At 33.2% G+C, this 24879-nt stretch overlaps 4 protein-coding genes across 9 annotated transcripts; 2 read left to right on the forward strand and 2 right to left on the reverse strand.

Annotated features, from left to right (window-relative positions):
* Window positions 1-636: 636 nt before the first annotated feature.
* Window positions 637-4645, forward strand: LOC107952436 (uncharacterized). Its single transcript, XM_016887688.2, has 5 exons — window positions 637-651; window positions 1183-1347; window positions 1859-2011; window positions 3356-3427; window positions 3651-4645. The coding sequence occupies exons 1-5, from the start codon at window positions 637-639 to the stop codon at window positions 4317-4319; spliced, it is 1074 nt and encodes a 357-aa protein (XP_016743177.1). The 3' UTR covers window positions 4320-4645.
* A 4437-nt stretch (window positions 4646-9082) lies between these two features.
* On the forward strand, window positions 9083-14012 carry LOC107951962 (uncharacterized). Its single transcript, XM_016887158.2, has 16 exons — window positions 9083-9518; window positions 9651-9772; window positions 9900-9988; window positions 10076-10108; window positions 10207-10297; window positions 10388-10430; window positions 10524-10615; window positions 11085-11149; window positions 11236-11732; window positions 11807-11894; window positions 11996-12130; window positions 12257-12825; window positions 12918-13056; window positions 13135-13203; window positions 13280-13390; window positions 13499-14012. Exons 1-16 carry the CDS (start codon window positions 9304-9306, stop codon window positions 13610-13612), a joined length of 2472 nt encoding a protein of 823 aa, XP_016742647.2. The 5' UTR covers window positions 9083-9303; the 3' UTR covers window positions 13613-14012.
* A 454-nt stretch (window positions 14013-14466) lies between these two features.
* Window positions 14467-18972, reverse strand: LOC107951963 (reticulon-like protein B3). Of its 3 annotated transcripts, none has more exons than XM_016887159.2 (7): window positions 18859-18972; window positions 17620-17658; window positions 16035-16259; window positions 15454-15634; window positions 15206-15347; window positions 15006-15075; window positions 14467-14919 (listed from the first exon to the last, which is right to left on the reverse strand). In XM_016887159.2, the coding sequence occupies exons 3-7, from the start codon at window positions 16228-16230 to the stop codon at window positions 14750-14752; spliced, it is 759 nt and encodes a 252-aa protein (XP_016742648.1). In that variant the 5' UTR covers window positions 16231-16259; window positions 17620-17658; window positions 18859-18972; the 3' UTR covers window positions 14467-14749. The 3 variants fall into 3 exon arrangements, with proteins under 3 accessions (XP_016742648.1, XP_040940720.1, XP_040940719.1); XM_041084786.1 differs by having other exon boundaries at window positions 17620-17688; window positions 18859-18971; XM_041084785.1 differs by having other exon boundaries at window positions 16035-17658; window positions 18859-18971.
* Window positions 18973-20325: 1353 nt separating this feature from the next.
* LOC107951961 (DUF21 domain-containing protein At2g14520) lies at window positions 20326-24611 on the reverse strand. Of its 4 annotated transcripts, none has more exons than XM_016887152.2 (7): window positions 24349-24611; window positions 24150-24255; window positions 23619-24053; window positions 23109-23185; window positions 22942-23025; window positions 22121-22188; window positions 20326-20589 (listed from the first exon to the last, which is right to left on the reverse strand). In XM_016887152.2, the coding sequence occupies exons 3-6, from the start codon at window positions 23695-23697 to the stop codon at window positions 22150-22152; spliced, it is 279 nt and encodes a 92-aa protein (XP_016742641.1). In that variant the 5' UTR covers window positions 23698-24053; window positions 24150-24255; window positions 24349-24611; the 3' UTR covers window positions 20326-20589; window positions 22121-22149. The 4 variants fall into 4 exon arrangements, with proteins under 4 accessions (XP_016742641.1, XP_016742642.1, XP_016742646.1 ...); XM_016887153.2 differs by having other exon boundaries at window positions 23619-24086; XM_016887157.2 differs by lacking the exon at window positions 24150-24255 and having other exon boundaries at window positions 23619-24086.
* Window positions 24612-24879: the final 268 nt, after the last annotated feature.

Here is a 24879-nt window from a genome sequence, read left to right on the forward strand (position 1 = left end):
TAACATAATGATTTTATTTTTTTGGTTTTTTAAATCTCTTATTTTCTTCTTTGTTAAGCATAACTCAAAGTACAAAATTTGCACGGATTAGTATCATTTTTGTCATTAGATTCATGTTATTTGTCACATGTCGATAATACATTAGCTATTTTTATTTCCTTAAAAAAATATCACAATTAGTGTTTGGGGTAAATTGATAACATTTGACAAGTTTAGGTACTAAATTGGACTAAAAAAAAAGATTAGATACCAAATAAAGAAAAAGTGTCACGCTCAAGTACCAATTTAGACAAAAAAAGCTTAGATGCCAAATTACGATAAAATGTCAAATTTATGTATCAAATTGGACAAAAAAAAAACTAAGTACCAACTTAGAAAAAAGTATTGAGTTAAAGTACCAAATATTATATTAAGCAAAAAAACGACTGGCTATCAACAACAAATGTTAAAATTTTTTGCTAGTTCATGTACTTTATGAAAGTTGTAGATTTAATCCTTATACTTTAATTTGGTCTTTTTTGGTCTCTATACTTCTCAAATTTTAAAATTTTAGTATTCACCAAAATGTGACGGTTAAATTCAATAAGTTCTATTATTTCAAAAATCTGATGTGGCAAATATATTATCATATGTGTAATGCCATCTCAGCTTGTTATTTCTACATATTACCCAATAAAAATCTAATTAATAGATTAACGGATGACATTTTTATCAAGATTGAAATTTCAAAATTTAAAAAGTATAAAGATTTAGAACGATCCAATAGAGAATATTAACTAAATCTATAATTGTACTCATAATACAAGACTAATAATTAAATTTAATCTAATAAATTTAGTTACTACTATTTAGATCAGAAATAAAATTGACTAAATCTACAACTTTTTGTAAAGTATAGTGACTAATAACAGAATTTAAACTACAAAAATTCATGTTTTTGAGAAGAAAAAAATATCATTTCCGGGAACTTGGCAATAAGAAAATGTAATCCTCGTTTCTAAAAACCCCCTAACGTCCTCCTCTCTCAGAAACAAAAAATATCACTGCAACGAAACTGGAAAGCAGCTTCCCTCACCCCTATAAACTCAAAACCCAAATTCACAAAATAAAAGGGTTTTTTTTTAATCATTGTTCCCTTATTATTTGTAAAATTTATGAATTTTTTTATTTAAGTTATTATAGTTCTTGATATTAGGTCCTCATGTTAAGCTCCTATTCCTTCCACTGTGTCACTCAGTGCCCAGTTCTTGCACTTACTCCAAATTTCGTGTTCAGACCCGACCCTGTATCTTTTCTTTGAACCGGAGCTCCCGGGTCTTTGAATCCAATTTCAAGCTCACAAAGAACGTAAGTATAAATTCACAAGCTTCATTTTTTTTCCATGTTTTAAAAAAGTTATTTTTAATGTTCAATTTTGGTTTTTTTAGACTCTGGAGTTCAAATTTGAAGTGGATTATACTTGGTTACCGAGAAAATGAAGGAAAAAGTTAATTGGAAGTTATAAAGTTGAAAAGTTTAATCCCTTTTATGCCCTCTTTTGGTTAATTTAACTTTTACCTAAATGAAAATTTTGTTTAATTGGCTAGTTTTTACCCTGAAGCTGAACTATGGTAAGTTTCACTATGTTTGGTTGCTGAGAAAATGGAGGAAACAGTTAAAGAGTAAATTATGTAGCAGGGAATTTGATGTAAACCCTGAAAGTTAGTAGCTTCAGGTGGTGGAGTTTTAAGGTTTCAAATTTTCAATTGAAAATCTCTTTCCCTTTTCTTTTTTTTTTTTTTGGTTTACTATCTATAGTTGTATACCATTATTGTAAAATCAGTTTCTGGTTTTGTTTTATTTTGGCTTTGATTTGCAGAAGTGGAAATTTTCATGCTTTAGGTATGATGGGTTCTCCCCAGAAAATCCGAAATCCGAATATATTGATCATTTTCTGCCTGAGGAAACAGTACAACCCGAGGTTGATAAGTCTAGCCCTCACAAAAGAGATTGGAAATCAACTCTTCCGGAGGTAATGCGTTATTTTAACTCGATTCTATGTTTATTTGTTTATGTGTGCAATCAATATTGCATTCTATTTAATCCGTACATCCACTACCAGCCATTACTGGATCAATGAATCTATTATGCCAGTCTGTTTATACGCTGGACGATGAATTTGTCAACTGATGGTTCAGTCTGGTATAATATTTGTGGGACAATTTAGGCGTTGATCATGTGTCCTAGGTGAACTTACTGGCAACTCATGAGAATTAGTTGTGGGCTATTCAACTGAATCATCTGTCTCTTGGCATATGAACTAGGTGGTTTCAGATCATGGAACTGGTAGAGTTGGTTTGGTTTATGTAGTTGTATTTAGTAGTTTTGAGTTAATGATTCGTCTATAACCCGTTTAGTGTCTAAGCTCACTATTGAAACTATATCAATTATTTCATCCATATATCATTGCATAACTAAATAAACTATCAAACTAACAAACCACAATATATTTGGACAACACTAATGCTTCCCTTACAAAAACAGATTTCATAATCGAAACAACCTAAACCTGTAAACTCATCCCTCCACGGCCACCTAAATTCATCACAGTCCCACCATAATTGAAGGTCTTGCCTCTCTATAACCCAAATTAAAGTTGAATAGTCAACCCAAGCCATGGCTCACCATCACCAAGCCACATAAAACTGTCGCTTTACAACCCCTCACTAAACCCAATTGCCACCAATGAAACCAACAAGCTACCTGAACCCCACGGCAACCATCTTCCTTTTCTCTGTCCTAACAACCCGTCTGTCAATCCAAGACTAGCTATATCATCAACACAACTCTAAACCCTTTGCTCACCTCCACCATCAGTCCAACATAATAGCACTCTAAAACGCTTCGTTGCTACCTATACCCAAGAGCAAATCAATCAAACCTAAAAGAAAAATAAAAGATTGGTGGCAACTCCATCCATTGTTTTTCAAAATTTGTCTTGCAGACTCAAAAACCATTATGACAACCAATATAACTACTAAACCCATAAATGGTGGGACATGAACATGGGGCCTCAAAGCTCCTAGGGTATTCTCCTTGCCATTAAGCTGAGGCCTTATCCGCTATATCAAATAATTTATTAAATTGGGTTTAAGATGTTTGTTTTTATTTTATTTTTCCAATGTCTTGTTTGAAAATCAAAATAGCTTATTAATACAGAGAATTTTATAGGTTCAAGGGATATAGAATCCAAGTGTAGTGCAGAATTGTGATTATTTGGAATTTCTACATGTTTGCTAATCTCTTTACATTTTCTTTTCCCTTCTTTCATTTTATTTTATAGGGAAAATTATGAAATTGGTTGGTTATGATGCAGGCTACAGATGCAGTTTTAAGGGCAGTTGGCAGCAGGTGGACTGTACCATGGACCGCAGAGACCATTCTGAAGGTTAGTTTGTTTTACTTCATATTTGGTTGTAACATAATTGCCATATGCAACTGCGTTCTCAGCTTTTATAGATGTTAAGCTTGTTTTTCAATGATTTATACAGAAATAAGCACCGTAAGTCAATGAAATGCAACCACAACATCATATAGGGTAAAGTTGCCTACGGGGAACTGCCGAAATGACATGTAGAGAATGTTAATCCCTATTTTCTGTGCTCACACAGGTTATGCTTCTCTGGGTAGCAGCATTCTGGTTCATGGGGTCTTGGATAATTCCTTTTGCTGCTCACATGGCAGGGTTGAGCAAGGATTCTCTAACATTCAGGGGACAAGCCTTGTTCAGCCTTGTGACTGATGTAAGTGAAGGCCTTACCGGGATAGCAATACTTCACCGCTGCCTGTCTCAGTTTCATCCCCTTCCATCAGATTGGTTTAAATTCAGCTTGAGAGGAAAGTGGGTTTTCGATGTTGCACTAGGATGCCTCATGTTTCCCATCATCAACAGATTATCGCAATTCAACCTCAACTTGCTGCCTGTTATTCCCTCTGCACCTGTTACACTTTCAAGCGTTGAGCAGTCAATCTTAGCAAGGGATCCAGTAGCCATGGCACTATACGCAATTGTAGTTTCCGTCTGTGCTCCGATATGGGAAGAGATAATTTTCCGTGGTTTCCTTCTTCCTTCTTTGACCAAATACATGCCTGTATGGTGTGCTATACTGGTGAGTTCAGTTGCCTTTGCACTAGCACATTTTAACGTACAGAGAATGCTACCACTTATTTTCCTAGGAATGGTGATGGGTGTTGTTTTCGCACGAACGAGGAATCTATTGCCATCCATGCTTCTCCACAGCCTTTGGAATGGCTTTGTATTCTTGGATTTAATGAGATAAGCTCTATTATGCAAGTGAAAACATAGGTTTCGGATATGCTTCTTGCAAGGGTCTTAAGCATATTCTCGCAACACAATGAAATGCCTAGAAAATTTGTACAGATACAGATCCAGGCTATCAGTTCATATATGTTGTGCATAGCTTAAGAGAATTGCTTCATTATTTCTGTTTGATATTTAATAATAGCTAGGGCAGCAAAGAGAATGCAGATTATAACTCCATTTTGGCCTAAGGCAAAATCTCCCATCATTGTACTACCGTAAAACTACCTGTTTTAATCTCTTTTCATTATGGTAAATAGCAATTCTTGATTGTTTGTTGTTTCATTTGTTGCTCTGGAAATGTAGTTGGAACATACACAAATTAAAATGATATAATAATAAAAATATAACAATATTAATATTTACTATTTAAAATTAAAAATAATAATTTTCATGTTATCTTTTTTTAACAATAAATATTATTGATTTTTTTAATAATATAAGAATTAAATTGATGACTAATTTAATCCAAGACTTAACAAGTACTTTTACCAATTAAAATAATTATATAGCTCTAAATACAATTATGGAATAAAAATAATGTAGAAAGAATTAAAGAACTAGATCCATGTGCCTACCTTCCATTTATATCAGCATCTGCAATCTGCATGGAGATTCTTCCACCTTTTTTTTTTTTTTTAACTTGATAATAATAAAGGTAATTGGGGGTGGCTACTTTTGCCCTAACATTGCCTTTTGCAAACCACTTACGAAATGTGTTTTGACAAAAAAGTTTATTTGTCATACTTGTTTTCAAAACCTACGCATTATAGAGGAGGCAAGCATGCAATGCAGTGTGACAGTGGTTGGACACCATCAATCCAACATGTTAGCTTTTTGCAGCATCTTCCTATCCTAGGAGATTGCATTTTACTTTTTCTTTTTTGAACTAAAGAATTTTTTGTATGCATTTCCTTGGAACATAAAGATGAAATTAGGAGAATATAAGAAATTTCAGTTTGATTGAATCGAAACTCGAACAACGAACAATTTCATTGAATCAAAATTGAAATAGTTTTTTGAAATTTAAATTTTCCCACCATTATTAATATAGCTTAGCCCTCTATGTTCAGGGACACTCTCATCTCTAAAATAAAAAATTATATGTTTGGCTTTTTAAATTTTATAAGTTATAAAATTATTAAATAGTAAAAATACGTTTTGCCCTTAAATAATAATTTTTTATTTAATTCTTTAAAAATTATAAAATTATAAGATAAAGGAATAATAAAAATACATTTTGTCTCTCATAAAAAATTAACTTAATTCTAGCCCGGAGAAAAAATTTCCAACTCCACCCCTATTAATTTCCCTTCTTCCAATAGTTAAGATCTTATCAAATTTCTTATTTTTAAAACCCATTTTTTCAGGATGGTTTAAAATTATAATTTGACCTCATAATCAATAACAATGGCATCTTTCTTTTTGAAAGCCACGCCAAGCTTCATATTAGCCTCCATTAATTCATTAATTTATTTGATAAAAAAACCCTTATTCAAGCTTTCCAATAGACATAATTAGATTCACCTAAAAGTGCCAAATGTATAATTGAATATAATTAGATTCATCCAAATGTGGCAGATGTATAATTGAATTGTCTTTGTTTGTAGACTCCATTGTTGACTACCAAACATATGATTTCACCAATTATGTTAGGTGGGAGACCCTAATACCAATTGTAATTGTCTAACTAGGTTATGGTATAAGATGTGATCACAAACTTTGGCACAATTATAACACAACAATACAAACAAAGCAACCTAATCCACTCTAACCTTTGGATAGTTGAGAGTTCACTCTAGTACATTTAGTAAGAACTCTCCCCAACTCTCCTACTAAAGGATGTTAACTAATCACTCAAAATTGAATAAACAATAAAATGCCCTCAATAAAAGTTCTTTAATTATGAACATATAAACTCTCTGTAAATGTTACGAGGCTGGAACTTTAGTCTCACAATCCGTGCGACCTTAGATGATTTCTTAGATTCAAATCCACCTAAGTCAGGCTAACTCTCGCAAAATGAGAACTCCCGGTAGAAATTCTATGAGGCACTGAAAATAAAGTAAAAGCAACTCAAAACGAAACAACAGAAAATGCTATAAGAAAGCGATGCACAAGATGTTTTAGTAAATGTTCTCAATAGTATTCAATTACCATAGAGGATTATAACTGAGTGATTACAAACGAGGGAGAAGACCTCTAACTATAGTTGAACTCCCCTAAAATCAACATTACAAATTGAGTTATATCGACAGTCAACATTGAAGCCTATCTACAATTGAGATTCTTAAAGGATTAACTCAATTCTAGAAGATTACATATCTTTTAAGATTACTTTCCATATTTATCAAGGTAACCTTAATTTTCCTTAAGTGGTTCACTAGGCCACCAAAACTTCAAGTATATAGGCTTCTTCATATGTTTCACAAATTGGGTTAGTTCAAGTGGGTTGAATGAGTCTCATTTTATCAATTGACCTTTATGAAACACTTTGTATGCAATCATCACGGCTTTGATCTGCGACCTACAACCCATAAATTGCATGTATATACACTTCAAATAATCTCAAAATTATCTCTATGTAAAATGAGATAAATTCTTTTAATTTCAAAAGCTAATTCTTTTAATTTCAAAAGCTTTTTCTTGTAGTTTTAGTTCCAAGCCTTTGCAAATAAATTATATTCAAATCTTAGTAATATCTCTAAGGTTTATCTTAAACTTTAGGTCTCATACTTGAACTAGGACTTTTTCAAAATTACTTGCCAAATTACCTTATGATATAAAAATAAGAATTGTTCAAGTCATATTTAGCATCAAACTCTTTTAGCTTGAAATTTTCTAAATGTGTGATATCAAGTAGATAAATTTCTCACTATATATCACACGTTTTTTGTTTCTTACAAGATAAATATATGGATAAGAATTAATAAAAGGCATAAAGACTTATTTGACTCTTTAACTTTACAAAAAAAATTATTTTAGTACTCATTTAATTTATTTATCTATTTTAACATTTAAACTTATATTTTTTTATCAAATCATCTAAAAATGAATAGAAAAATTAAATAAATGAATTATGAGTTATAATATCAACATAACTTGTACTACTATATATTAAGAAATTGAGATAAAAATGATAATTTAAGTTAAGAGGTAAAAAAAAGCAATTAGTGAATATCAAAATTAAAAGTGGTAATAGAAATGAAAGGTTAGATTGGTATAAAGGAGAAAAGGGTGGTGATGAAGTAAAAGCGGGCGGCAATAGATCAGATCCTATGGATTTGGAGGTCCAGGTTTCATGGTTAAGAAAAGACGTCAGAACACTGAACCAAGCTGCAACTTGCAATTACACACATATGTACAGGGCAGATATAAAATTATGTTGATGAACGTCGTCAGTCGTCAGGCACATTGTGATTGGAACAAATGGTGGTGCTCTTGTCTACTTCTCACGTGCCTTTCACAGCTGTTTGATTGTAATGTAGTTAAAGCAGCTGCTTTGAAGTTCGAAGCACCAAATTCAGCACATCCTTTTTAGGTTGCCCAGTGTGGTTGTTACAGATACAATGCCCCCATTTGATTCTGTCCCCCTTCGCCCATACCTCCATCACATCGCTGCCCTCATTTAATATTTTTTTAAGGAAAATTTCATATAGCTATGCTATTAATATTGAATTCTGGAATGATATATACTATCTTTAAAGAGTCGATGATCGGATGAATAGTTATTCAATTTTTTTTCCTTTTTTTTATAAGGTTATTTTTATCATTTTAATTCATGTTAAATATAAAAAAATTTGCACCTGATCTAATTTGTACCAAATTTTTATCTAATTATTTATTGGATTTTTGATTTCTTTAACCTTAAAAGTATACTTACTGTAATATAAATAATTAATAAAAATTTTAATTAAAAAATTAATAGAAATAATTTATTATAAATACTATACAATTGGATAAAATACCTGGTAAATGGAATGAAAAATTATCTGTCGTTATCTTGAAATTTGAAAATAAATTGATTATAATAATCTGCTGACAGGAATCTGGTACCACCCAATATCTTGATCCGGAAGGCGGAACTTGCTTTTAAATGGGTACTGACAGAACCGGACGCGTGTAGGAACCTTACAGGATCCAAAGCTGACCACACTTGGGCGACAATATTAGGCGACCGTTTCATTTCATGCACAACTCCCTTCGCAGTTTTGCGCCAAGTATTCCCACAAATTATAAACAAACTGTCCAACCGATTCATAAACCGTCAAATTACTGCCACCTATGCTAACCTCTTACTATTCCTCACTACCTATCCGCTTTCATATTTTTAAATTTTAATCCTTTACTCCGCTATCTAATAATCCATACTAATGGTATCACCAGCTCCCACTAACTTAAATTATTAAAATATATTCTAAATATGTTACTTATTAATTAGACATTAATTTATTTATAAAATTATTAAAATATTTTTATATACAAATTAAAATTTTATTTTTATATTAAATCAATAAAAAATTATTAAAATTTTAAATTTTAAATTAAAATGACGCATATTCAAATTTAATGAAAGTTTATTGAAAGAGGTATCTGATTTGAATTAAAAATCAAGGGATAATATTTTAAAATTCTTAAGATTACAAGGACTGGGGCAAAAATTAAATCTATTCATCTCTCCCCGTTGATTTCCTATTTAAAAACTTCAAAAAACGAGCGAACTGATAGAGACTCCATAAATAGCGGGAACCGACTCTACCGCTTTTCATCCGCCGCCATCCGCTGCTCTTTCCCTTTACCGGCGACGCCTCGCTGTCAAAGCATCCGCTTATCTCGTTTCGTTTTTGAATCAGCCACGAAAACAGTTGCAGATCAAAACAATTTTCATTTTAATTATAAAAAATTAAACTTCGGGTTTTTAAAAAAAATTGTAGTCAAAGCAAATGGAACAAAAAAGCCTACTGTTATCGGCATTGGGTGTGGGTGTTGGGGTAGGGGTAGGGCTAGGTCTGGCTTCGGGTCAGAACAAATGGACCGGAACCGGTTCCAATTCATCAACCGGCATCACTTTGGAGAGGATAGAGAAAGAATTACTTCGCCAAATCGTTGATGGCAGAGAAAGCCAAGTCACCTTCGATGAGTTCCCTTACTACCTCAGGTAAATTCCCAATTTTTTGAGCTCTATTGGCTGGAAAACAAGAAATTTTTGAATCACCTATAGGAATATTTTTAACTTGCTTTATACAATTTTTTTTTAATTGTTGGAATGACGTTTAATTTTATGTGGCAGTGAACAAACTCAAGCATTGCTAACCAGTGCTGCCTATGTCCATTTGAAACATGCTGATGTTTCCAAGTACACAAGGAACCTTTCTCCTGCTAGTCAAGCTATATTACTATCGGGACCTGCAGGTTGATTGCCTGAAATCACAGGCGGCTATACTTGACATGTTTTTTAAGTGTTCATGGGGCTGTCTCTATGAGGCTGCTACTGACTGTGTCTGTGTTATTTCTTCTTTTTTTTTTTTTTCCTTGGTAGAACTTTACCAACAAATGCTTGCCAAAGCTTTAGCCCATTTCTTTGAATCCAAGTTGCTGCTCTTGGATGTAACTGATTTTTCCTTAAAAGTGAGTATGTTACTCATTTTCTTCTTCCTTTACCATTAAGCTTCAAGTTTTAACATCCGACATTTAAGTGATTTACTTTTGTTACAGATTCAAAGTAAATATGGAAGTGGCCAAGAATCTGTAAGATTCTTTCTTCTTTTTGTTTAGGATGACACATCGAAATAGTTCAGTTCAACCCTGCTTTAGAGCTTTCCCTAACCATTGATTCTCTCATTTAGTCTTTCAAAAGATCCACTTCGGAGTCGACACTCGAGCGATTGTCTGGCTTACTTGGCTCATTTTCACTCCTTTCTCAGGAAGAGCCCAAAGGTATAGCAGGAAATGTTCTGGTTTCCATGGTATTGTGTACAGTAGTAGTGTGTATATCTCTGTGACCATGAACCATAAGTTATATTACAGGTACGTTGAGGCGGCAGAGCAGCGGTGTGGATATTGGGTCAAGGTATTGCGACATATATTCTCGATTTATCTTTTGAGAAATTTCATATCCAGGAGTATTCTGTTTATTCAATCTTTCTGGTTGTTGTAATTGCAGGGGAACAGAAGGTCCTCCTAAGCTACGTCGATATGCATCTGTATCAGAGAATATCAATAGCCTTGCTTCTCAATGCAGTCCAGGAAATCTAGGTACAATTGAAGTTCTTTTAATGATGATCTAGTCCTTTTATGGTTAGGAATAGAAATTTTCGGCAAAGCTATCGGAAGTTTAACCCCTAAGTGCAAGATCAACACTGTAAACCACTAATTTTTATTTCACAACCAATAAATATCCCTTTCTTCTATACCCTTCATTAGAAGTAGCTAACAAACGGTGCTGTCATCTGTATGAGAAAACAGTAAAAGAAAATTCTAGTGGACTGTAACGGGGTTCTTCTCAAGTGATCTGATTCTTCGTAGAGCTGAAACTATTAGAAATGCGAGTTATTGCAGTTGAAGAGCATCGGAATCGTCTTACAATCCTTAATGAATAATACAGAAATCTTAAAGTTGAAGCTGGAAGATGTTAAACAACTCCGCTTTGACCTTTCTTCAATCAATTATGTAAAATTTTCCAGGTTCTTATAACCGATCTAATCTTTTTTCCTCCTTTTTGTAGCTCCTCTGAGGCGAACAAGCAGTTTGTCTTTTGATGAGAAGCTTCTTATACAGGCTCTTTACAAGGTATTGTCATTTGGGAATGCATGCTAGTTGCAACAATGAATAATCTTATTTATGTATGTATGAAATCATCTCTTGTTTAAATGCAGGTGTTGATATATGTATCAAAAGCCAGTCCTATTGTGCTTTATCTTAGGGATGTCGACAAGCTCTTGTCTAGATCACAAAGGATTTATAATTTGTTCCAAAAGATGTTAAAGAAACTTTCCGGGAACGTGTTGATCCTCGGGTCACGCGTTGTTGACCTGAATAATGATGACAGGGAATTTGACGACAGGTTATCAGCCATTTTCCCTTACAACATTGAGATCAGGCCCCCAGCAGATGAAAAACATCTTGTAAGCTGGAAATCTCAGCTAGAAAAGGACATGAAGATGATCCAAGCTCAGGATAATAGAAATCACATCATGGAGGTGCTCTCAGCAAACGATCTTGACTGCGATGATCTAGATTCGATCTGCATTGCAGATACAATGGCCCTTAGTAGATACATAGAGGAGGTTGTCGTATCCGCCATTTCTTATCATTTGATGAATAATAAGGACCCTGAATACAGAAATGGGAAACTCGTGATATCATCAAAGAGGTCAGATTAGTTTCTCATGCTCGGTTTTTGTTACCATTAACGTTACATTTTTTAATTTGGTCATTTTGATGCAGTTTGTCGCATGGATTGAGTATATTCCAGGAAGGGAAGTCCATTGGTAAAGACACATTAAAACGGGAACCACAATCCGAAACATTGAAGGTGTTTATACTTTGCTACCTGCCTTTTACATTACCTAAAGGAGGAATTAAATGGTAGGTTACTAAGCTTACCTGCCCATATTGGTCCCTGTGTAACTGTAGGAAACAGGAGCTGGTTCAGTAGGTGTGAAGCCGGAATCAAAATCCGGCAGCAAAAATCCTGAAAAGAAGAGTGAAACAACCCTTCCGGCAACAAAGGCCGAGGGTGAAAATCCTGCTCCGGCCTCAAAAGTTCCGGTGAGTTTTTTGTCTTCCTTTTAGATACATTTTGTGCATGATAAAACTTCTCTGATATCCAGTTCCTTCGGTATCCCATTTTCTCATTCTTTTTGTGTCACTTTGTACTTGTTCTAATTGCTGCAGGAAGTTCCTCCAGACAATGAATTTGAAAAGCGAATAAGGCCTGAGGTCATACCGGCAAAAGAGATCGACGTTACATTTGCAGACATTGGTGCGTTAGAAGAGACCAAAGAATCACTGCAGGAGTTAGTGATGCTTCCTCTTCGAAGGCCAGACCTTTTCAAAGGTGGTCTCCTAAAGCCTTGCAGGGGAATATTGTTGTTTGGTCCTCCGGGCACTGGAAAGACAATGTTAGCAAAGGCCATTGCTAAAGAAGCTGGTGCAAGCTTCATTAATGTATCCATGTCTACTATTACTTCAAAATGGTTCGGGGAAGATGAGAAGAATGTCCGAGCTTTGTTCACATTGGCAGCCAAAGTCTCACCAACTATTATATTCGTTGATGAGGTAGATAGCATGCTAGGGCAGAGGACTAGAGTCGGAGAACATGAAGCCATGCGAAAAATAAAAAATGAGTTTATGGCTCACTGGGATGGCCTCTTGACGAGGCAAAATGAACGTATCCTAGTTCTTGCTGCAACCAATCGGCCATTTGACCTCGATGAAGCCATAATTAGGCGTTTTGAGAGAAGGTAGATAAGGATCAAGTTCTATGCATCTCTAACAAGAAGATTGGAACGCTTAATTGTGGTGTTATTTACTAACCCTTGAGTCATTCTAACAGAATCATGGTGGGACTTCCGGGTGCAGAGAACCGGGAAAAGATTTTTCGAACTCTTTTGGGAAAAGAAAAAGTAGAAGATGGTCTAGACTTCGCTGAGCTGGCATTAATGACAGAAGGATATACCGGAAGTGACCTTAAGGTTAGCATTTTGAGAAGATGATAGTTTTTAGATGAATAGTTTAAAAGTATAATCACCGTGATTTCCTGTTTAAAACAGAATTTATGCACAACCGCGGCTTATCGGCCAGTTAGAGAGTTAATACAGCAAGAGAGATTGAAAGATCTGGTGAGTGCATAATTTCCTTTTCAGGTGCCTGGAAAATAAATGCACTTTTTGTTCTCTAATAAATTGCCCTTTGCAGGAGAGAAAACAAAGAGTTGTTGAAGTACAAAACAAAGAAGATGGTGCAGAAGAAAGAGTCATTACCCTAAGGCCATTGTCTATGGAAGATTTCAGGCAAGCAAAGAATCAGGTAACCCCTGAACAGAATCATAGTCAAATGACAAGAATAGCATGTTAAAATTGCGAAGAAAATTATCTGTTGATTGTTTTATTTATGCTCCATTTTCTGGTTGGGCAGGTGGCGGCTAGCTTCGCATCTGAGGGAGCTGGAATGAATGAGTTAAAACAGTGGAATGACTTGTACGGAGAAGGGGGTTCAAGAAAAAAGGAGCAACTATCTTACTTCCTATGAAGGGGTTCGTTTTACAGTTACAGACACCGCAAGAAGAATTTTAACAGAGAAACCATGATTGAAGTCATCCTTCATTGACGACCAGATGAAATACTGACTAAAGAACAAGCCAGCAAATCGATGCTAACCGGGAGAAGCAAAAGCCAACCTGAGAATCTATCTATCCTTGTTGCTAGCCAAGTCCTGTTATGATACAAGAAAAGGTTTGTAATATTATTTTACAGTGGTTTGTGTTGTACCCGTACGAGTGTATTAACTTAAAGAGCTTGTTAAAGGGATTAGGGTGATAAAGTACTACATACCATTAGTGTCTGTTATATTTCAAGCCAAAACAAAGGCGTGGAAATCTAGTCTATATCAACAGCTTTGATTCCGTTTATAGATGATATAATTTGCAGTATCCTTCCAGAAGTTCCTATGACATCCCTGGGCAGATATTATACTCAAAACAAACCAATTCATTTCGTTTTTATCATCGTTATAAAAGGCTTGTTCGATTTAATTTTTTTAAACACAGGCAAACATGCATTAATCCAGTGGAATTAAGTGTGCTGTGAGATTGTTTAGGAAGGACATACAACTAGACCTGACAATTCTAAGCCAAACCTGAAAACTTATCCGATGAACCGAAAGTGACCAAAACCTAAAATGGCCTGAACACCTAATGATCTGACTTACACCCAAAATGACCTGACCTTGAAACATTCTGAATCCAAAACTGACCAGAACCAGAATAACTAAAATACTATATTAACCTTCTAACGAAAGCAATAGCAGTCTATAAAAGATAACGGGGTCAAACAGTCCCCAAACATACAAGCAAAGTGAATTATTCAGTAGGATAACTAGAAAAATTTCCAAAGAACTTGCAATTCGGTGTACAATCCATTAATCAACATGCAATAAAATAACATATTGTCTCACATAGCATATAAATCCATGGGACAGCTCCCATGTATGACAGCAGAACCAAAGATGTTAAGAAAAAAAAAGTTTCCATATTCATCATCATTTTGAACCCAGTTACTACAAAAGAAAAGGATAAAAGCAGGATTCTAACTGATACTGGATAAAACTCAACAACTTCATGAAATACAGTCCTCTGAACCTAGCAGCATCAACATCCTGACCGGTAAACTAATCCTTCTTCTTTTGCTTTAACGGTCCCCTAGGAATCTTACTTAGAACTTTTGCATCAAACACTGCATACTGCTTCTTAATCTCATGCATTGCTTTCTCGGCAAAGGGATCCACCTTGTCCTCATACTTCTCGTACAGCACAGGTACAGTGTGAAGTACTACGAAGACTGTTTCGCAAAAGAATTTACATCAAACCAGGAAATTAGAACATTTAAAAGGGGAAAAACAAAGCGCCCGAAGGCAACTTCAATACCTATATAGAACAGCGTCAAGAAGTTGCACCAACTTCCCACAATAGACAAGACCCATAATCCAGCAATAACCTGAACAATCACAACGCCGTTCCAGTATTTTCATATAAATGAAATGGACTGTCATGAATGAATAACGGAAAATGATGGCCAAGCAAAAAAACCTAGTATTAAGTATAAGAGAAACAAGAAAATAACATACAGAGAGGAACATCTTAAGATCTCTTCCTAATGCAATATCCCGCAGGACAGCGAAAGCCCGGTTAATCTCAAACCTAAGTGCCAGGGCAAACTCTAAAACTGGTTCCTTAGGGATTTGAACTTCCGGGATATGCGGTGTAGACCTATTCAAAGAAAAAAAAAAAACATTTACATTACTACTATGAGCAGAAACAAACAAACCTGAGTCCGAATAAAAACCCAATATGGAAAATAAATGCAACAGCTTACTTGTTGATGAACTGAGTAGCATTTGACCACAAGAAGAGCAATGCAAGAGCAAGTATCAACAAGTGACACACTAGAGTGAGCAGGTGATATTCAAGCAATTCAAACAAAACCCATATCACAGTTGCAACACCAAGCGCTCCTGCTGAGATCTTTTTGTTCCTCCACAGTAAAATGTCGGCCGCTATCACACACATACACCAATTTCATCACATAATTTTATCATCGCAGGGGGCTATTGATAATCAATAATACCAAGTATTGAAATTTATAATAAAATAAGATAATCCTAGGATTTGTGCGCACTCACAAAGAAAAAAAATGAACTTTACCAAAATTAATCCATAAATTCACTTAAAGATCTACAGATTCACTGATCAAAAAACATAATTAAGCTCAAATATCACTAATTAATCAAAATTAAAAGCTAGATGCAAATCACTAAGTCAGATCTAATTACTCTCTCATGACACAAAATAAAAATAACATCTGATTCTAAATGAAAATCAGAAAATTTAAAAACCCAGACTTGTAAAAGACCTTAATTTAAGAATTGAAGAAAAAGGAGGGTCCTTATAACATACGTTTGCCTCCACCGAAAACATGGTGGACGGGCTTTTCTCTTCCAAAGAGACGAAACACCTTGTCCTTGATCGAAGATTCCGATTGCTTGTCGTCATCGGAATCCGACGACGATGACGATGAATCATGACCATGGATCTTCTCCGCTATCTTTTCCATCAAAGATTCCTCGTGCTTCTTCTCTTCGTGCTCAGCCATTTTTTTTTCTTTTTTTTTCCACACAAATTCTTAAAAGAAAAAAAAAACCAACTACTCGCTTTGAAACGTTTTTGAATATTGAAAGAAAAAAAAACAGAGAAATGTAAGATTTGAGTGTTGTTTGACTTGTTTTCTTTGAAGCTCTTAGTATCGGGTTTTGTGGCTATAGAGGGCGTGAGTGTGTACACGTTAGATTTAATCTAGACCGTTAACTGAAGGTGTTTTAAATCTGAACCGTTTCATATGTTGGAGATTGACGACCGTTTGATTTTCTTGATGAAGACGTTCGTGTTTGATATAAACCGACTAATAGTATTTGCACACGTGGAGTGAGCAGGTGATTTGTATTAAATAAACTATAATATTTGGCAATTTTTAACCTATTTACAAAATTTAAATTTTTTATTTTTTTATTTTTTTAAATATCAAAGTCTAGATGTTTCTGATGGGAATTAAACATGTTTGTTAGACCATTAGTTTGGGGGCTACCATCAATTGTAATAATTAATAGGTTAAAATGTAATATAAGTCCATGTATTCTTCACAAATTTGAATGTTAGTCCCTATATTTTTATTTCCATTAATTTTGTTTTTTTATTTTTTCAAATTTTAAAATTCAAGTTTAGTTATTAACATTGTTAAATTTGTAAGTATGATATTTGAAATAAAAAAATTTCACTCGATAATAATGTAATTAAAAAATAACGTCGTAATGAACCTTAATTCAACAAAATAACTTTAACAGTGTTAATAGTTAAACTTAGATTTTGAAATATGAAAATAGAGAATACATTTCTAAAATAAAAGTAAAAAATTTAAATTCTGAATTTACGAAACATAAGTAGATTCATGACATATTTTAATACAACATATCATAGCTTTTATTTTTTTATTATATATATATTTAAAGAGTGGTAACTACAAAAACAAAACAAAAAAGGAGAGAGTAAAATATAAATTATTTTTAGGACTAATTGGGTGATGGTGTATGAGAAATGTTGAGGGGTCGAGTCTCTTATTTAGAGAAGTTTTGAAAATATTATTTTTTTATTAGTTGATTAAACCCTCAAATAGTGGAGGTATTATGCCCGAAATGTATATACTCGGTTTTGTGTCGGGTTTTTATCTCCTTACTTTATGTAGAGCTCAAAGGGAGAATGCTTAGATTAATCAAGAGAATATTTTATCATTTGGGATTGACAGGTTTAAATAAGTAAAAACATTAAATCTTTTAAATTGAATAAACATTTGAATAAAATAATTATGATGTTTTAAACTAAATTTTCCATATCTCGCATGTTGGAAATCAAAGTTAACACAAGAAAGTGTGAAATGGGGAAATGAAGATGTAAGGATAAAAAAAAAAGTCAAAAAATAAGATCCAAAAACCTGATTTAGATCCTCTTTCTTCACGTGATATTGATCACCCTACATATGTGACAACAACATTCAGACAAACTGCAATTCGATGAATAATATATAAATCAATCAATATTTCCAAACCAATTGAAATATATAAATTAAAATAAAATTATATATACTTTTTTTTATTGATTTTATCCATTTCCATTTCTTTTTAACCTGTAGTTTGAAGGGGACGATTAGGGTTTTTTTTTCTTAATTTGAAAAATTTGAATAAAATAATTAATTCTAAAAAATAAATTTTGAATTAGGCTCCTTAAGTTTTGTACTATAGTTGAAATTAAGTTTGGGGTATGGGTATCGGGTAGTGATATAAATGAAAAATGATTTGGATTTAGGGTGAGTTTGGATGAGCAATGCGTTTATTTGCGGTTAGTGTAAAAACAGTAGTGGCGGTGAAATTAGATACTGTAGTGATACTGTAGCGTGAGATAAAAAGTAAGCTAAACGTACTGCACCGCACCCAATTGCTCATCCAAACTAAGCCTTAGTATCATGCTGTCCAACTGAAATGTGGTCTCCTATCACTTTAGGACTCACAAACCTTTAATAGGAGCGAATCATTTTTAGGGGCGGCTTCGAGGGCTACTAACCCTATTTTCTTAAAATCTGATTTTTTTTATTATATAAAATTTTATATTGAGTATCACTCTCCCAAATTAATAAATTATTAATTTAATTTTTTAGAATTTATAAGAAATATATACTATTGAAATTGTGAAATTATATTTTAGTACTCATAAATAACCACCTCAAAAAATATTCCAACTTTTGCCCTTAATCATTAGACTCACACGCACACATTATAGCGAACGACACTCCTATGATTCAAACTCAAACAATTTTTAAGAAAGATGATCATCCAACCAATTAACTTATCACTTAAAATTTATTTGTTGAAACAAATTTTAATTGATTTGGAGAAAAAAAAAGGGTAGCTGATAAAGAAGATGATAAAAATAAGAGTGTCTAAAGAGCATATCCTCCTCAAAAAGTCTCTAAAAATTTATGCAAGGAAGATTTTTTCGAGTCAAATTTTGAATCATTAGGACAGATCAAACTTCAAATCAGATTATGATATATTTTATTATAATTCTACAACAACACAAAAATACTGCAAGAAATGACATTGCAGGGAAAAAAACTAATAGGTAGTCCTACAATACTAAACAAAGTAGAAGGAAATGCAAAGAGTATAGAGATTACCTCATTTGAAGGTTGTAAAGAGAGAAAAAAGCAATGCAGGGCAATATATATATAGCAGCTTGTACATGGATACTCTTTCTGAATAACAAAGATTTTGAGCTACAAAATGCCTGCAGCTCTTCATTGACCATATTTGAAGCTAATTTTTGGGTGTTGTTCCATTTTTTTCTGGTTTGACCAATATAACCATGTTTTGAGGGCATGAATCTGGTAGGAATAAAGGGGCAATGTTGTCAATGTCGACTTCTCCATGTGAGTTTAAAAGAACATTAAAACGAATATGCGCTGGGTACCATCTGCCCTTTGCCTCATCTTATCTACAAACTAAATTAATTACATTTGTATATGTGGAATTTCAGACCCAAAAAAAAAAAATTACAAATTTGGGCCGTTTTAAGAACTTAAAAAGCATGCCATAACCCATGGCCCTGTCTTTAGAACTGGCGAAGCACAAATGGGTTTAAATTTCTTTTGCCAATTTACTCATTTTCTTTTTAAAAATTTGGTCATCAAATTAAAAAATAAATAAATTAAAATTTACCATCAATTTTTGAAAAAAAGTTGAAATTATATTTTTTAATGAAAATGCTGTCTAAGATATTAAATATTTAAATATGACATGTTGCATGATAATTCACATGTACATCATTATTATATTTCTATTTTGAAGTTTAATATATTTTTATTTTTATAATTTTTAAAATTATATGTTGGTGTGATATATAATGTCATTTTAGCACGAAGTGTATATAGATTATCACACAAGTTGCTACGCTAACTATGTTAAAAATTTAATGTTTTAAATCAATTTTTTATTTAAAAAATAAATCTTTTTTAAAGATTAATAACCAAATTTAATTAAAAAATAAGAATCAAATGGATAAGAAGGAAAACTAAGTTTATCCTTAGGCTTTTTAATAAATTAGTCCCACTTATGACGGGTTTGAAACAAGTAATATTGTGTCACTTTTATATGACCCTTTTCATACTTGCATGAATGATGCCTAATATAATCCATCTCAACTCAGATGAAGGTTCTGCAAATTTATGAAGTCCTGGATCCATGTTCAACGAAAATTCACCATTCACCATTTCAAACAACTCTAATCCTTCTTACCCATGCTTGGTTGCTACAATCATTTCCATCCACTACAGCAAAATTAACTTTTAGCGGCGTTTTTTTAGGCCTTTAGCGGCGCTTTTACAAGTGCCACAAAAAACGCCGCTATAGATGACGCCACAAAAGTTTGCGGCATTTATTTTAAAAAACGCCGCTAAAGGTCATGGCCTTTAGCGGCGCTTTTCTTACAAACGCAGCTAAAAGTCGCGACCTTTAGCGGCACTTTTCCCACAAACGCTGCTAAAAGCCAAGACCTTTAGCGGCGCTTTTTCCACAAACGCAACTAAATGTCATAAAAATTAAAAAAAATAAAATATTATAAAATATTGTAAAAGTCATGAAAAATATAAAAAAAATTAAAATTCATTATCAAAATATTGAGAAGAAGAATAATCTATGATATAAATACATATCCCGACTAACAAAAAGTTTATCAATAACATTCAAACAAAATACCGTACTTATCATACTACACCAGAAATCTAACAAAATACAAATAGAACAAAATAATGATAGAATGCACTCTTTAAGAAAAGCAATTAGCTTAAACAAGTCGTCACTATGCATGAATTCAGCTAATCCTGGACCATGCATCCAACAAAAACTCAAACCTGAGAAAAAAGAAAAAAAAAGTTAATGAATGACACATATAACATCAAATTAATAATAATATATGCAATTAACAAGTCAATATTAACGCCACATATAACATCAAATTGCACAACTTAATATACTCAATACATTAGCTAAATAACATCACATTGAACAATGAATTTAACACATTCGAATAGATCAATTTTAAGCTCACTAATGGTTAATTTAGCATGTGAACAGCATATAAATGTTTGCATTTACAGCATGGTTTAATCAACTTCAAGCAGGAAATTAAATGCTGCAAATTTCCAACATTCAAAATCATATATGGACAACATTAATATGACATTTTCGAGCACCTTAAAGACACATTTGGAAAATTTGAAGAACCATTTGAACCACCACATTCGAACATCTTAAAGACAACTAAATTTTGTCTTGTTTTGGACAACCTTAGAGGTCAGCAAGGCATGTATTAAACCACGCCTAACATGTTTATTTCATCATGCTTTGAACAACATTAAACAACCATTAAGCATTATATTAAATCAACTCTTTAACACATTCGAACAACTTAAAATACATCATTCGAATATCATAAATCACAACTTTCAGACACCATAAATTACAGCATTTAACACCTAAATTTTCAGCATTTAACACATAAAATGGTTTTCTCTTTATTAAACACTTATACGACCCTCAAAGCCAAAGTATGCACCTGTAAGCCAAAATCAGGCTAGTAAAGAAACCACTTATACGACCCTCAAAGCCACATATGTCAAAGTACATTATCTGATCTCTTTGAATTATGATATGGAAAGATAAATTTTTAATAATGCCACCATAATGCAAGAATTAGAATTTGTTTCGACAAAATTCATTGATCATGTTATTAATCATGTGCCTTTGCATGTACAGGCGTTGCATCTAAAACCTAAATAGTTTCAATAAAAAATATCACCAAATCCATGGCCTATCCTCAAACAATCTATTATTTAGATACGTAAACAAGTCAAACAGAAAGCAGCTCATGGCAAAGCATTTTCCTGATCCACTATGTTAGTTGTTTTGATCTTTATTTCTTCCCTGAGTTCAATTTTAAACCTCAAAATATCTAAATATATTGATGGTCAGAATGCTTAATATTGCGAACAACCAACACAATAGTCTAATACTAGTTTATCTACTATGAAAAAATACTAAATTATAAGTTACATAGAGAACAATTTCAATTATTTTCACTTCAGAAATCACCAAAAGAGTTTAACAACCTGCCTAAATTTCATCTGTTAAGGTGGAAAACCTCAGTTACACAAAAGCCTCTCTCAGCCTTTTTGAAATAAATAACCAGCAAAAATTCACACGGCGATAGAAACTAATGCTATTGGAATAATATCTTAAAACAAATTCAATTCAAAATCGTTTTGATATTCATTTTGCAGCCAAATATAGCCTAATCTATTAAAATAATTATACAATTAAATTAAGTGCTCAAAATTTCCATACTTTCTTGAGAAACAAACAGATCGTGAAAAAAAAAAGTACCTGCTGCTCCGAAAGTGGCTTACATTGCATCAGCTGCGAGATCTGCTCATCGAGATTGAGGGCTGAGTCTGTTGGTGCACCCATTTTTGATAATTAAGTAGCAAGAATAGAAATGATAAAGAAAGGGAGAGACCATTAAGGCTGGTGGTACAAATTTAGCACAAAGGCCGAAAAGGTAAAATAGGAATCCAGAATATCTTTTATCCCTCGAAACCAAATAATGAAATTACATGACAAATGCCGTACTGGTATTTTAACTATAATTAGTAAAGTTTTTATAGTAATGGATTAAAAGTTTAAAGTTGTGATTAAATAGATTGCCAGGTTTAATATGTTCATTTTCTCTACAGTAAAAGTTTCAAATTAGTAATTATAATTTTGAGTAAACAAACTTGCAGTGCATTCAAAAGTGTGTTTGATAAATGAAATTCTAGAGATGAGCACCCCACATATCATACAGCACTCTTATCAAATAGAAATGAGTTTCTATTAATAAACAACTATTTTGATGATGCATTTTAGTTAACATTGCATTACTAAACAACTTTGCAGTGCATTAACAAGTGTATTTGACACATGAAATTCTAGAGGCAAACATCTCACATCACTCTCATCAAATGGAAATGAATTTCCCTGAATAAATGCATTATTAACAAGCTTAAAAAAATTTAAAAAATGTTTTCCATTAGCAAATGGTATCTGAGTATCACACACAAAAGTTAAACATATCACAGAATATCATGTTCAGCGTTTCAATAAGGATTGTTACTTGCGCCAAATTCAAGGGCACTTTCAATTCAAATCATGTAAGGTGGTCTAACCTCACCAAATAGAAGAATCAAGGTCACTGATATCAGGATAGCACCCCAAGCAGTAACCAAGCTATCAAGGAAAATGGGAAGTGCCTGATAAAGGTAACAAAAAAGTTTATAAAATATCAACTAACATTCAGGAATACTAGAAACAGATCATACCATTGAACATATACCTCCATTGCAGCAGCATTGCATAGAAGTAGTGTACTAAGCAACAAATGCTGTTTTCTGACAACAGGCAATATCTTTGCTGTTCCAGCAAGGGAATAAGTTAGCACGGCTAGCATTTAATCTAAATATTTAAGTTCAATATGCAGTATCCATAGGAATATATGACAATAATTTCATCAACTAAATGTAATCTGTAAGTCTACCCTTTAAACTTCACTGACTTTCAGCATTTCATTTTTTTTCATCCACTTGAATCATAAATTTCAATGAAGAAAAACTAAGAACTTCACATCAATCTCGCTTAAAAAGTAAAATATTCTAACATTTAATTAATGATTCCAGTCGATATGTTCTGGTGAATCAAAGCAAAGCAAAGATTACAACTTTTCAAGTACAAATTAAGTCATTTATTAATTACCATTGCCAACCCAAAGATACATTATCAACTTTTTGATTCTTTAATTTGGTTTCCTTAATTAAAAAAGAAGAAGAAGAGGAAATGAAGAAATTACCAGCATGTCTACGATCGTTGGGAGTACCAGACATAGCAAGAACCTCAAGGTCAACAAGACTCAAAGTAAGACCCGACATCAAACCCAAACAATTTATGAATAAAGAAATCCGTTCCACAACATTTGTACTCCACCGCCATTCAATTTCACTCCCCCTCCCCAAACAACCTTCCAAATTCAATATTATAAAAAGACCCTTGAGGTTTTATTAGAGAAACGATGAACAGAGGCCAAAACCCTCATCCATTGTTAAACCCAAATTTGCAAGAGCTTAATATTTTTTGGTTTTGCCGGCAAAACCGCGTATTTATACAGTTGGAGAGTGACGTGTGGGTAATATCTTTGTGCTTTTGGACTGGAGCTGGAAGTATGAAACTGTATCTGCAGTGTCTAATTTAAACCTCTCTGTTTTTCTTCCTTGCGGTGCTGCTGTGCCTGTTTCGTCGACCAGAGGGCAATCAAATCAACCTGCTAAACAAACATCAAAAGGCAACAAAAAAAATCTAAAAACCAATAAAAATAATACGTTACTTTTTTGTCTGGCAAGTCTTTGGGAGATGATTTGAACACTTTTTTCACCGTCGAGAACCATCCACTCCCTTTTCTTTCCCATCGCCAGTCAAAAAAATAGAAGTTTCTAAAACAGATACAAAAAATGATGCAAGAAATGCATTTTTAAAACAGATACAAAAAATGGAAGTTTCTAAAACAGATTTGAACTTAGACTTACTAGATTTCGGCGAAAATCAAAGGGATGGAGATTTAGAGAAGGAGATTTAGAGATGGAGATTTAGAGAAGCAAGAAATGCAGTGAGAGAGATGCTGAGGATTACAGATCAGTATGGCGACACGGAAATGGTGGAAGGATTTTGATTTGGGGAATTCGATTTGGGGAAAAAATTAGATATGTTTTGGGGATACCCATTTTAGGGGGAGATTTTAGTGGGAAATTTTAGAGGTTCCAATGGGTAAAATTTGGGGATAAAATTAATAAGGGATTTCGGGGTTATGGTTTAGGAGAAACAAAATAGGTTTTTAGTAGAGTAAAACGGCGTAGTTTTATTTCAAGTAAAATGATTTTTTGTGGCGTTTTTATGAAAAACGCCACTATTGCTTATCTTTTGCGGCGTTTTTCAAAAAAAGTCACAAAAAATCATTTTATTTATTTTGCTTAAAATCCCTTGTTTTGTCTAGTGAAAATTATTAGTCAAATGATTTTATAAAATATTTATTATTACTATTTTTTATAAATTGGATTTTT

Source organism: Gossypium hirsutum, chromosome A02, assembly GCF_007990345.1.
Source record: "Gossypium hirsutum isolate 1008001.06 chromosome A02, Gossypium_hirsutum_v2.1, whole genome shotgun sequence".
Lineage (NCBI taxonomy): Eukaryota > Viridiplantae > Streptophyta > Magnoliopsida > Malvales > Malvaceae > Gossypium > Gossypium hirsutum.